This window comes from Trachemys scripta, chromosome 9 (assembly GCF_013100865.1).
Source record: "Trachemys scripta elegans isolate TJP31775 chromosome 9, CAS_Tse_1.0, whole genome shotgun sequence".
Classification (NCBI taxonomy): domain Eukaryota; kingdom Metazoa; phylum Chordata; order Testudines; family Emydidae; genus Trachemys; species Trachemys scripta.
In genome coordinates, this window is record NC_048306.1 from 20,708,411 (window position 1) to 20,722,267 (window position 13,857).

Consider the following 13,857-nt stretch of genomic DNA (forward strand, 5'->3'; position numbering starts at 1 on the left):
TCTCCCCTAGAATGTTCTCACCAGATGCACGTAAGGTACAAAGTATCCCAGGACGGCTGTCGCAATCCCAAAAGCCCAAATTCGGTACGTCTGTCTCCGGAAAACCCTCATGTTGAAATACTTCCGCATCTGAGACCCGCACTGCTGTTTCATGTTCCGGCTGGCCAGTTTATCTTGCCTATCCTGGTGAGAGTCACAAGAAGGTGGCAAGATGGGCCGGAAAGTCAGAGACAAGAGAATCTGGATGAACATAAAGGCGCTGAGAACTTGGAAAGTATGAGCTAGCCCGATGGTGCTCCCGATTGTTTTCAAAAAGAAGGGAAGGGACATTGAGAAGAGGCAGCTCCCTCCGGCCACGATGCCATTCACCAAGCCTAGACGGCGTTTGAAGTAGTGGCCGAGGATGACCAGGGAGGGCTGGAAAGCAAAGGAACTGCCACATCCAAAGAGGATTCCATAGGTGAAATAGCGGACTTCAAGGGACCTATTGGCAAAAAACAACACGACCTTGGTTAAAATTGCAAAGGGTAACAGATATTGCTGTGTATTATTTATCTTCCAATAGAGCCTAGAGTCTCTAGTCAAGGTCAGGTCCTATTTTGTGCTGGGCACTGTACAGATACATAGGAACAGACAGTTGCTGCCCTGAAGAGTTTATAACCTAGATAGACAAAGCAAGGTTTATCTCCATTTTACAGATGGCCCATTACATCTCATGGGCAGGGATGGCTCCAGGCACCAGCGCAGCAAGTGCGTGCCTGGGGTGGCAAGCCGCGGGGGGCGGGCTGCCGGTCACCGTGAGGCGGCAGTCAGGCTGCTTTCAGTGGCATGCCTGCGGGAGGTCCGCCGGTCCCGCAGTTTTGGCGGTGGGTATGCCGAAGGCGCGGGACCGGCGGGCCTCCCGCAGGCATGCTACCGAATCCGTGTTACCAGAGGACCTCCCGCAGGCATGCCGCCGAAGGCTGCCTGACTGCCGTGCTTGGGGTGGCAAAATACATAGAGCTGCCCCTGCTCATGGGAGATGAAGTCTGGCTTCGGAGGAGAATGGTCCCATGAAGCAACTGAACTTCAACTCCCACGAGGCACTATGGCAGCATATCTGAATTGGAATATTGTGATTTTCAGGCATCTGGTTTTTTGATTAAAAAAAAAAAATTTTCCACGGAAAGAAGAAACTTTTTGTAAAAAATTTAAATTTAGCCAAAGATTCAGTTTTCCATAAGAAGAAACTGAGTCTCTAGTCAGTCTCTAGTCAAGGTCAGGTCCTATTTTGGACCTGAAAATTCCAACTGAAAATTTTCAACCAGTCCCAATTTAAAAACAGGAGGCCCTGACGGCTAATGGTTAAAAGAACCTCTGGCTTCAAGACGAGAACATGAGCATTGCTGCCCAAATTCCAGTTCTGTGCTCTATAATCCTCTGGTAATTTCAACTGGTATTGTTTTCTTCAATTCTACCCTGAAGTTTTATTGTGCGCTATTAAGCAGCTGCTGTAACCCATTCCAGAGGTGGCTGCATGTTAGTAGGGAGTGAAATGATTGCCCTATAGACCATGTGTCAAGTCCTTTGGGATGAAAGTTTATTAAATTTTTTAGATCTCCAATTGCTAGTAATAAAGCAGGAGAGGAGATTCCGGCTCAGAAAAAACAGAGCAACGGGAAATCAGAAAATATTTACAAGTATATCATTAATTCCATTACAAATCAATCTCCTCAGCTAGTGCAGCTAGTCGTGATTGCTACATTAACTTACTCAAAGACAAACCACCGTTCACAAAAGCCAAATTTCAAGCTCCTCCAAAACCAAACCACATCAGAGAAACCTCAGAAGTAGGGTGCACTGATGAGTAATAATTTCATAGCCATTCCCTTACCCTTCGCACAACTGCTTCAGGGACAAAGCTCTGACAAAACACACAAATGCCGCTGCAGTCTGGGATTGAGCCATTTAAAGTGGAATACAGACATTAGGAGGACATCTGGTTTCCCTACCACTTTCATAACCCCAAATTATCCACTGCTAGCAGGCTTAGCTGAGATAAAATGGTTTCTAGCTCTGGAGCAAGTTTCATGTTTGGAAGGAGTGGAGACGTTAAAACCACAGATCCTGTCTGCTCTGCATAGGTGTTAAAATATCCTGTAGAATGATTTGTAAGAGCAGAGGCTTGTCCAGGACTTTCCTTTCCAACTCCTTGCTGTGAGCTGGCTGCTGTCCTCTTCAGAGATGGCTGCATTTTAGAAGTGGGGTATATTTCATCAGCTTAGTATTTACAATAACCTCGCTTTCTACTGGCTGCCCCAGACTTACAACTCCCAACTGAACAAGCTCTCCTTTAGCCCATGTGGTAGAGGCCTGGGATTTTGGTGCCAAAGACTGTTTCTATTCCTGCAGAGAAGCGTCTGGCTCTGCAGGTGGTTCTTGGCAGGTACAGACAGTCTGTGCTTCTGGGGTCCTTTGGGATGGAAAGCACTAAAGGCAAAATGATATTAAGAGGAGAATCCGCTCAATGACAACATGTGATGCTTGCATTCTCCCTTTAGCAGAAACCTGCCTAACTGCTCAACAAGAAAACATTTTAGAAAGAAAAGCAGCAGTCACAGAAAGCAAGAGAAAAGAAGATTTCTTGACAAAAAAATTGGAAGCACTAAAGAAAATGCTCTGGAGTTACCATAGCAACAGTAAAAAAAAAAAAAAAAAAAAGCCCCAAAAAACATCCTCTAAAATAAAGACCGTCAACCGTGATTTAATCCCTCACTGGGTTATCAATATTTATGATGAAAGGAAACAGTAACAGCACAGGGCAAAAACTCCATTTCTAAAACACACTGGTGGAGGAGAAACAATTTGACATGAAAGACTTTGATGCAGACATCGCATGATTATTTCACAATGCACATACTGGGTAGTGGAGGGAGGGGATGAGAAGGGAGAGATTGGTGACCCTGGTGGGAATAAAGTGCTCCCACGCTAACACATCTGGGTCTGATTCGAAGGTTGGTTGCTCATTCCCTGGGCTCACAGCAATGCAATGGTACTATGTAGGCTGCTCAGCCGTGGGGAAAGAGCAGTTCACATGGCCCAGCAGCAGAGATCCTGCCGGCTGATATAGGAGCAATGATAACCCATCCTCTGTTCAAGGAAGATCACTGAAATGTAGGCCTAAGGGGAAGACAAGGGGTACAAGCTGGGTAGAAAAAGGGTGTCGCTCTCTCTAGGGAAATCTGTCCCTTCCAGAACACCTCCAAACCAAACAGCCCACAGAAGGGCAGAAGTTAGGGAGAGAAGGGTTTCTAGGTGAGGCCTGATCTATGGAAGGGAAAAGCCCGACTGGAATATTAAATGTTTCTGATCCTATTGTTTCCTGCCTTTGCTTAACAAAATCCAGCTAAGATTGAATAAAAAGAAGATTAAACACAGCCGATGTTTATCTCGTCTTGAGAGCCCATTAGAGCCGCAGCAGCCTCCCACTAATTAATAGTGCAACAATGCTTGTTGAAAGCCAAAATTGAAAGTCTCCACTACTATTACTGCCACAATGTATACCAGCTACTGGGCTAGAACAGGGAAGAAAACCCTGACAATTAAGGCAACCTCCCAAAGCTTTTCTTTGAAATCACTGTTTATTTCACAGTTTTCATGTAGAACTCCCAATATTTCATGACTATATGGCCCCGGACAGAAATAGACTGCAAAATTAGGGACTAGGATTTCAAACACCTTAAAATTCAGGGATGTTTGGATCTGGCATTTTAGATCAGCCCAGGTAGGGCATATGGAAATTTTGGATCCAGATGGTGAACCGCTACCAGGTTCATAGGTGTTCTGAATTGGGATGCTAGTTCAGGCCCATCCCTAATGTTGAAACTCTTATCTCAGCACTGATATTTCACTAGTGGGAACCAGAAAATGCAGAGGCCCATGGAAATGGGGGAGGAGGAAAAAAAAAGGGAACACAATGTTCCCTAAATGTTAATAAGTTCTGGTTCGAGGGATGGACCAAGGTTTGAGTCAATTGCTCTTTGATCCTATCCATCTGCCTGTCCCCTCTTTACCATCTGACTGTGAGGACTGTCCTCCCTCCTTCCCTCTTGTACAGCCCGAGAAACACATCACAGAATTAAAACTCATCCCAGTAACATTTCGGCTTGTTCAGCAAGGAGGTGTGATAGCAAGTGACTGGTACATTCATTCCCTAGGGCTGCTACGGGGAAAGAGGAGTGGGTGTCTCTTTCCATGCAGAAAACAAAGATCTGCAAAAAGGGGAGGTTTGGGTCGGATTTATAAAATCAACTCAATCCTGATTCTCCTCTCTGCTGTGAGTACCAAAACAAAGTGAAAACCACCCTACTACTGCAGCTTTTTTAAACACCTTTCTCTGAACTAACATAGGACACTGCCCACAGTCAAAGACATTGCCATAGAGAGTGATGGAAGCCCCCTCCCGCCCCCATTTTTTGGGGCATTTAAAACTGGCCTGGACAAAGCACAATAGGGAACAATTCTGCACTGATAGGCAGATGGTCTAGCAGCTCTTTACTGTTTCCAGTTTCTGTGATTCTACAGCAGACTGACCATTGGTTTGTTTCAGTGTAGTAACTGCCATATGTGCATATAATCTACAACATATGTCACCTGAAACTGTGTGGTGTGGCTATATTTAAAAAAATCCCCTTGTTATGGGAGGAAGCTGGAAGTTCCAAATTTCAGAAGTGGACTTTACAATCCAGATGGAGTACATGGAAACTGCTAAACTTCACCACTCTTCCCCTGACTTCTGTTAGACTTTGCCTAAGGCAGTCCAATAAAAAGGGCTCCCCTCCCTGCGACACAGCTGTAGAAGGCTTTGATTTTATCCTTACAAGATATTTGAAGGAATTTAAACCACCACCAAGAAAGCAGGAAATACGCATTTCACCTTTGAAGTGCTCCTAATGGAAAGAATCTCTGTTTTTCTTTAAAAACCCCAAACTAAAAGCGGCCTAGTCTGAAGAGTTACTTTGCTTTGTACGAACATTTTATCGGCGAAGGAAAAAAAGTCTGAAACTTTTGTAGAAGTACTTGGGAGGAAAAGAAATGATGGGGTAAAATGCTGTATCTCTCTGAAGCAATCCACAACCGCACTTCAGTTCTATTTATTCCACTGCCATGAATTCATATACAGCATTCCCCATAGGATTTATCAGGCTCTCTTCTCAAATAGCATAGTTTTATTTGAAAATTTTTTTAAACATGAAGTGAGATCATAGGGTGCGGGGGGAGGGCTCCCTTGGTGCAGGGTGCAACACAAGACATGGAAGACATTACACTGGAAATAGTGTACACATACACACACCAGAATATAAATAAATAGAATACAACATTTCCTGTAGGCTGGTCTTTCAGTTTTTTCCATATCAAGAGGCAGCAGCTCATCCTTTTAGAGCAGGAGGACCCGAGTTCTAGCTTTGCCACCACAAGGTAGTTTTGGGTAGCAAAGGTGCTTATGTTCCCAGAGAGAATCTCTGGGTATGTCTACACTGACAGAGTTACATCGCCGGCAGTTACATCATTGCTCAGAGAATGCTGAAGGGAAACCGCTGTTGTGTGTTCACAAGATCAGCTGCCTGCGCAATGGTGTGTTCACACTTGCTGCACTTGCATCGGTATTTGGGGTGGTGCACTCTGGGCAGCTATCCCACAGAGCACCTCTTTCTCTTCTGCCACTAAGAGTTGTGGGGAGGCGGAGGGGGTCACGGGGCATCCTGGGTCCTGTCCCAATGCTCCATGATGCATTTCTTTGCATCCCAGCAATCTCCTTCCATCCGCATTTGGCGCCATCTTTTAATGGTTTGTGTACTGCACGTTCTGCATCTTTGGTCTGCAGGAATGGATCCCACACTGTTGATCAATATACTGCTCGCTCTCACTAACACGTCACGAGTGGCAGTGGAGTTATTCCTTAAACTACAAAGGCAAGAGGAGTTCAACATTGATCTCGCTATGCGTAGTAGCTATGACACGAGATTGCTTGTGGCATTCACGGGGGTGCTGACCACAGTGGAACGCCACTTTTGGGCTCGGGAAACAAGCACTGAGTGGTGGGATCACATCGTCATGCACATCTGCGATTACAAGCAGCGGCTGCAGAGCTTTCGGATGAGGAAAGCCACATACATGGGACTGTTTGATGAGCTCGCCCCAGCCCTGCAGCGTAAGGACACGAGAATGAGAACTGTCCTGTTGTTGTTGAAGTGTGTGGTGATTGCACTGTGGAAGCTGGCTACTCCAGACTGCTACTGATCAGTTGCTAACCAGTTTGGAGTGGGAAAGTCGACCCTTGGATTCGTGTTGATGGAAATGTGCAGGGCCATTAATCTCATCCTGGTCCAAAAGACCGTGACTCTGGGCAACGTGCGGGACTTTGTAGATAGCTTTGCATAAATGGGCTTCCCTAACTGCAGAGGGGTGACAGATGGCACACATTCCAATTCTGGCACCAGACCACCTACCTACCGAGTACTTTAATTGGAAGGGGTATTTCTCTATGGTTCTCCAGGTGCTTGTGGATCACTGTGGGCATTTCAAAGACATTAACGCAGGCTGGTCTGGAAAGGTGTCCTTTGGAGTACAGTGCAGCGGGTACTATTCTTCAGCAGGGCTAAACTGCAGAGCGATGGGTGTTGAGTGCAGTGGGTACTGGGAGTCGGCAGGACTGGACTGTGACAGGGCAGGAGTGGAATGCAGAGAGTACAGACTGGAGTCAGGAGGTTGATAGAAGTGTGTTGGCGGTATCTGGGGGGTGCATGGGAAAGAGTTTGTGACAGCGGCTGCAGGGGAGGGCAGGCGCGGAGCTGTTCGGTTTGCAATGCTAGTAGCGCCTGGAGCGTGTCCACTTAGTGCTCCATAACATTTAAGAGCCGCTCCATGGCTTTGTTCTGGCACACCGCAGTCTCCTTTAGGTCCCTTTTCTCGCTGTATCACCACTCCTTCAGTTCTTGTTTTTCAGCCACGGAGTGCATTGTGACTTCACGCAGAAACTCCTTTCTTTATTTTTTTGTGGCTTCTTTCTAATTCTGCGCAGCCGTTCAGCCAGCGATAAAGAGGGAGGCTGGGCTCCCCAGGCCGTATCTGTGAAGCCAAAATGCTACACTTTACAGAAGCAGTATTGTTTGCAACACACAGACCACAGATTCAGTGATTTAAAAACACAGCTAGTATTCACATACCTGTCACTACTGGCTGACCCCAGGCAAGCACACATGAGCCACAAGACCCCCAAAATGGTGAGTAACCACGGGGGCAGGGGAAATCAGTGTTCCAGGACCGTACTGTACACTGGGCACATGGCTCTTGGGGAGAGCCAGCACTGTAGGCCTTATAATCATTACTGTCCCTACATTTTCCATAGGCTGCGTTCAACATGGAAGATATTCCGCTGCTGAGGGTGAGCAGGGAATCAAGGGAGGGTCTTCTCTAAGACTGCAGCTTCTGCCCTGGCCCTTATGCGGCTCGCCTGTGTGCAGTAATGATCCCCACCTCCAGTGCCGGCAGGGTAGCATGGGAAAGATACCCTTAATGGGGAAGAAACAAAGCAGCTCTGCCAAAGAACGTGCGGCAGCGATTGCCCAGTATCTCTATGAAAGTTTCGTGGAGATCTCTGAGGCAGATTTCCACAAAGTGAGGGAGTCAATCAACAGCCTGTTCCGCCGCTCAGACGAGGCATGTGGTGGTACGCGCATCATACAGACACAAGCCTGCTTTCTGCAACCCTCCTGCTCCCAACAACTCGCTTCAGCGTTTCCCCAAATCAAAGCCACTTACCAAGAGCCTCCTCTCCCATTTGTGCTTCGCCAAGCTTGACCGCTGTGACTGGCTAGCCTCCTCCGGAGTAGAGGAGAGATCCTGGCTGCTTGCATCTCTGATCTCCGAGTCGTCCTCTGCCTCTGGGTCCCCCTCCACATCCTCGTCCAAGATTTCCTCCTCCTGACTCGGTCCACTCTCGACTGACATGCAAGCCACTGAAGTATCCACAATGGCCTTTGCAGTGGAGGTGGGGTCACCACCAAGTATCGTGTCCAACTCTTTGTAGAACCGGCAGCTTGTGGGCGCAGCACTGGAGAGGTAGTTTGCGTCCTGTGCCTTGTGGTAAGTGTTTCACAGCTCCTTCACTTTGACCCTGCATTGCAGTGTGTCCCGGTCATGGCCCCTTTCTGTCATGCATCGTGAAATCTGTCCGTAGGTATCATAATTCCTATGGCGAGAGCGCAGCTGGAACTGGACAGCCTCCTCTCCCCAAATGCTGATGAGGTCCAACAGCTCGGCATTTTTCCAAGCGGGGGATTGCCTGGTGCGTGGAGCAGACATGGTCACTTGGAAAAATGCGCTGAGACCTCTGCATGAGTCACCGAGCAAACAGGAAGGGGACTTTCAAAATTCCCAAGGAATTTAAGGAATGGGGCTCATGATTGGTCACCTGAGGGCAGGGCTGTAGAGTTCAAACCGATGACCAGAGAGGTGAGAACAGGCATTGTGGGACACCTCCCGGAGGCCAACTGCAGTGCTGTAATCGACCAGGGTCTCTACACTGGCACCGTGGTGCTGTAGCCCCGGAGCAAAAAGTTGTCGAGGTGGGTTTTTTATTTATTTAAACACAGCTCTGCAACTGTGCAATTTCTGCGCACTAAGTGGCTTGGCAGTGTGTACACCTCGGGAGTTACAGCGCTCAAAGCTGCTTTACTGCACAGAAACTTGCCAGCGTAGACAAGGCTTGGGTGACCAGATGACAGAAGTGAAATATCGGGACACCGGGGGCGGGGGGAGCGCAGCCAAAAAAAAAAAAAAAAAGGACCAAGCCGCCCCAACTGCTGCCTCGCACACACTGACCGCACTTTGTGGTGGGGCCCTGGGCGGCCCCTCCCCTGCACGTGCCTGGACCCCACCCCCACCGCCAGAGAGTGTGCTCAGGCCACGTCCCCCGGCCCCCTCCCTCCGCCCATTCTCAGCCAACTGCCACTCGTCCCCTCCCGCTCCGCTCAGAACGTACCAACGCTGCAGATGGGGGTGGGGAGCCGATGGCCAAACACACGCCTCCCCTCACACCCCGCACTGGGGCTGGGCCAGCACGCATGGGAGAACCCGCCCGATGGGACGCCGGGCTACTGGCCCTTTAAAGGGCTGAAGAAGGGTCTGGTTCACGGCCGTATCACGGCCCACGTGCGCGGTGCCCACAGGTGCGGCCCCATGGCCCTGCCCAAGGGCCGACCATGAGAGCACTGCCTCCACTATGGCCTCCCCATGGGTCTCCCGTCCCTCGCCCTCTGTGGGCTGCTGCTGCAGCATCATCACCCCGCCCCGCACGGGCTACCCAGAGCGGCATCGGACCCCCCGCCCCCCCTCCCTCCCAGAGCCTGCCTGGCACAGCCCCCCCCACCCCCCGCAGTGCTAGCCTCAGCATCCAGCAGGCAGGTCCTGTCCGGGGACCCCAGCGTCCTGCACCCACTTACTGCTGCACTCCGGGTCGGTGCAGCGCTTGCGCTCGGCGAAGTGCCAGTCCAGGTGCTTGGTGGCCAAGCAGAGGGGCCACTGCGCAGGCAGGAGCAGGGCGAGGGGCAGGAGGGAGAAGCGCGGCCGTGCTGCAGCCATGTTCACAGGGCTGGCGGCGGGGGGAGGAGGGAGCATCCCTCTGGCTCCTGTCCACGTAGCTCGCACGCGGGTCGGGTTGGCAGGGGCGGGGAGGCGCTGCCGGCGCCTACAAGCCTCGCCCCTGCCTCTGTGCGTGCCTGGGGAGTGGGGCTGCAGCACTTTGCAGGCGCCTGCCGGCCGGCAGAAACACAGCTGCGCTGCCCCAGGGCCCGGAAGAAGAGGTGAGCGATGCTGGCAGTACCAGGTTGCCACGGTCCCCCAATATCAGGACAAAGTGCGTCCCGACCGATGTAAGGTCGGGACGCGGGACAAGTCCCCTAAAATCGGGACTGTCCCGATAAAATCAGGACATCTGGTCACCCTAACAAGGCCTCTATTAGAACAGGCTCTATGACACACTAAGAAGCAGTTCCGATTCCACACAGTAGAGGGTACATGCACATACAGGAGCATGCTAGTAGAAAACCAAGTTATGGGGAGGATTTGGGGAATATCAACAAATGGGTAAAATACAGGCCAAAATTCCTCAATGCACTGATCTGGGACCAACCAGCCACTGAACTTTTGACAACATGTGGTGCCTCGACTCCATCGTCTGGTGCCGTTTAGGAAGCCAGCAATGCACGCCTCCACTTATACATTCAATGTCTAGCTGAACAGCACCTTGATGTACTTAGACTGTGGGGCATAATTTCCCATGGAGAGCTCTCTCCTCTTTTTAAAATGTCTGTTTCAAGGGTCTCCTTGGGGAGACCACTGGGGCCCTTTCCCAGGCCAAAGCAGAAAGGAGACTGAAGAGTTGGGCATAAATGCAGCTGCTCTGAGCCTCAGCTATCTTCATTGCCTCCTCCTGTCAAGGGTTCCCACTTGGGGAGTGGTGAAATGGAATGCTGCAGACAAGTCACCTCCTTTCACAGAAGTATGGTTTTAAACAGTTACGGGGAGTGTTTTAATTAAAACTAAACAATTTTCAAATGGGTTTGTTTTCATATATAATCAATTTCTCTCTCACACACAAACAAACTGAAAATCTGTGATGCTGAAGCAGTATAATGTACCATCAAAGCCTGCTAAACATTTTTATAATGTTAATGAAATTGTGTCCTGACAGAAACCCACAGAAGTTAAAAAGCGCCGAAAAAATTAATAACACTACTGTATTTTTTAAAGCAGCATGTTGCAGACACAAAGACATTCCAACGGACTAATATGTTCTGCTTCAAAACACATTTACATTCCTGATTTTCCTTCTACTGCAGATAGCCAAAAAACCCATGCAAATTACGTTTGAGAGTCCATTGTGACAGGTGATAAAAAGACAGGCTTCAGTCTCTATACATCTCCAGTTTATTATGCTCCACTGGAAGCTATTCACTTCAGCCATACTTGGGTCAGGTTTGATTTTAAACGTTAATTCACTTCTAGTATCTAAGGTCAATTTTTTTAAAATATGATTTTGAATCTGACCGGGTCCCCTTTAAACTGATTGTGACAGTACCTCAGGTTCTATCACCGTGTATGGAGGTGCAAAGCTGTTCTGCCGACCCTCTGCAAATCAGACCGGAAGGTCTCAAATTCCAATTCAGGAGCATAAAAGACTGAGAACTCTGATAGAGGAGAGATGTAGGAGCAGACCTGCAGGGAGAAACCCTGGGCACGGCCAAGTTCTAAAGAAATTCAGGATAAGGTGTGTCTCCTTAAGACAAAGATAAAGAAAAACTTCAGGAAGGGGGATGAAATTTGAACAGCAACTCATTGTGTGTAGACAGGCTGTGGCAAGCACAGGGAGAGCGCCCTCTTCCACTACACCTGACCTTGCCAAAAGGCAGCAATAAACTAGCACCGGATTTGTCAAAAACAAAAGCTTGCCAGAAAGTTACATGCCACCTCAAGCAAGTTTCAGCCTTACTTTGTAAAAGAGCTGGAAAGGAGTCCAATAAAAGCGATGGCTGCCCCCGAGGCTGCTGTCGTCCTGCAGCCAATCCGGTCAGTGAAGATACTCACGATAGGCGAGCAGAAGAAAATCATCCCCATGGCCAGGGCTCCAACCAGCGCTAGGGAGAGAAACAAAGGGAGGTGAAGATCAGCAACTGCTATGGAAACAATATGCCAATGAAAGAGAGACCAAAGCAGATGACAGTGGTGGTGGAGGGGTGGGGGGGGAAGGATTTTATTGGTAGTCTCAGTAGAGTGGCCCATCTCCATTGCACAGCCAGCCAATCCTTGCACTACTCTCTCAAGAGACACGGTCTCTTCTGGCCATAGCTGAGGCATGCTAGCCTGGCATGTACAGAACTTTGCACTGTCACGGATCTCATTGTACCTATTGTGTGGACAGAACAAGTAGGTGTTTGTGTGAGGGAAGTGTGCCTAGGTTTATGCTATATCCACCTCTGCTGGGTTTATGTATTCTAGTAAGGCAACCCAGATTCTGTTCCATTTATCTAGCTTGTCCTATAGTCACCATACTGAGGCCTCCACTACTATGATTTCTGTCCGTAAGATATTCTGGACTGGTAAGAAAAACATGTAGACCCAGGAAAGAACATGAGATCTTCCTAGTCTCTGACACTTATGGGCTTGATATCCTGAGGTACTAAGCACCCTCAACTCCTAGGAACCTTCCTGAAGGCTTTTAGACCTATATTTTAGCTACAATTACTATCCATCAATACTCATTTTCCTAAAGGGCCAGAGATTTCTAAACTTCCCTGCAGGACATAAGGGTTTTCTGACGTCATTGCGGGTGGCTTTTCATTGCAATGTTCTTTCCTACTCCAGCAACAATACGTACCCTACATAAAACAACTGAGAGATATTAATTGCAGCAAACATCAATTTTCTAAACAACATAAGCTCGTAAATAATTAAATGACACTCAAATTACACATCACCCAGAAACAAAAAACAGAAAAATGGCAAAACTTAAGAGAACAAGATCTGAGCCCCACCAAGAGATGTTGGCTTGGTCCAAGAATAATAAAACAGAACACACACGGTCTGGGGCTGTGCTCACTGACAAATCTCTTGCCAGTGTTTTGTTCCAAGGAATGCACCTTGTTTTAAACAAGGCAATATACAGTACCTGCACAAAGCCACATTAGATGCGTGAACAAGACCATTATCACAAAACAAATCCAACGCCCCTGATTTCATAGGAAAGACTTTTGTCAGGGGTATGATCTGGAGTCAATGGGCGTTTTTCCAGTGATTTCAATACACTTTGGACCAGACCATGATGGATTTAACACTGCCTCACATTCTTTTCCATCTTTCCTTACACAAATCTGGAGGAAACTACTATTTTTTTTAAAAAAGGTTTTGCTGCTGAAAAAGATTTTGGGCCTGTCGGGCTTGATGTCTTTAAAGGTCTCTTTAAACCCATTCTTTCCTTAAAAGAGAAGATATAGAAAGGTAACATATTAAAAAAAAATCCTCCATCCATAAATGGTGAGGAGAACCACACAAGAAATACACTGCAGAATACATTAACCCTTGCATGAAAAGGTCTCCTGTCTGGAGCACAGAGTTCTGAGGAAAGAAGGAAGAGAATATAGAAACTGCCACTCTGGCACAAATCAACAGCCACTGGATAATGCACAAAACTGTATAATATTTACAATCCTTGGTCGGGGGAGGGGAGTTTCTTCTGGACCTCAGCTGATGATTAGCTTATGCATAAGGATTGAAAGCAGTTGGCATTTTATTCTAGGTAGTGTAAACGCAGACGGCTGCTCTTATTTATAGAATTACCTATCAAAAGTAGTATAATGGGATACAAAATTAGTCACAGTCAGGTTGGTATTACATGTCTTAGTCCAGGGGTTGGCAACGTTCGGCACACGGCTCGCCAGGGTAAGCATCCTGGTGGGCCGGGCCAGTTTTATTTACCTGCTGACACGGCAGGTTCGGCCGATCACGGCCCCCACTGGCTGCGGTTCGCTGTCCCGGGCCAATGGGGGCGGCGAGAAACCACAGACAGCACATCGTTCGCTCGCGCTGCTTCCCGCCGCCCCCATTGGCCCGGGACGGCAAACCGCGGCCAGTGGGGGCCGCGATCGGCCGAACCTGCCGCGTCAGCAGGTAAATAAAACTGGCCCGGCCCGCCAAGGTGCTTACCCTGGCGAGCCGCGTGCCGAACGTTGCCGACCCCTGTCTTAGTCCATAAAACAACAACAAGGCTGCGAAATAAAGCACTCAAAAAGAGCAAAATAATTTTAATTTAGGACATCTTAT

General features: G+C 48.4%; 1 protein-coding gene across 1 annotated transcript in view; it reads right to left on the reverse strand.

Annotated features, from left to right (window-relative positions):
* The window catches only part of SLC16A2 (solute carrier family 16 member 2), a 98,919-nt gene that overhangs the window by 8,162 nt on the left and 76,900 nt on the right, over positions 1 to 13,857 (reverse strand). Inside the window, exons 2-3 of the mRNA XM_034781320.1 lie at positions 11,531 to 11,675; positions 22 to 484 (exon numbers count right to left, since the gene is read on the reverse strand). Of these exons, the coding sequence (XP_034637211.1) occupies positions 22 to 484; positions 11,531 to 11,675 (608 nt within the window). The remainder of the gene's footprint in view (positions 1 to 21; positions 485 to 11,530; positions 11,676 to 13,857) is intronic.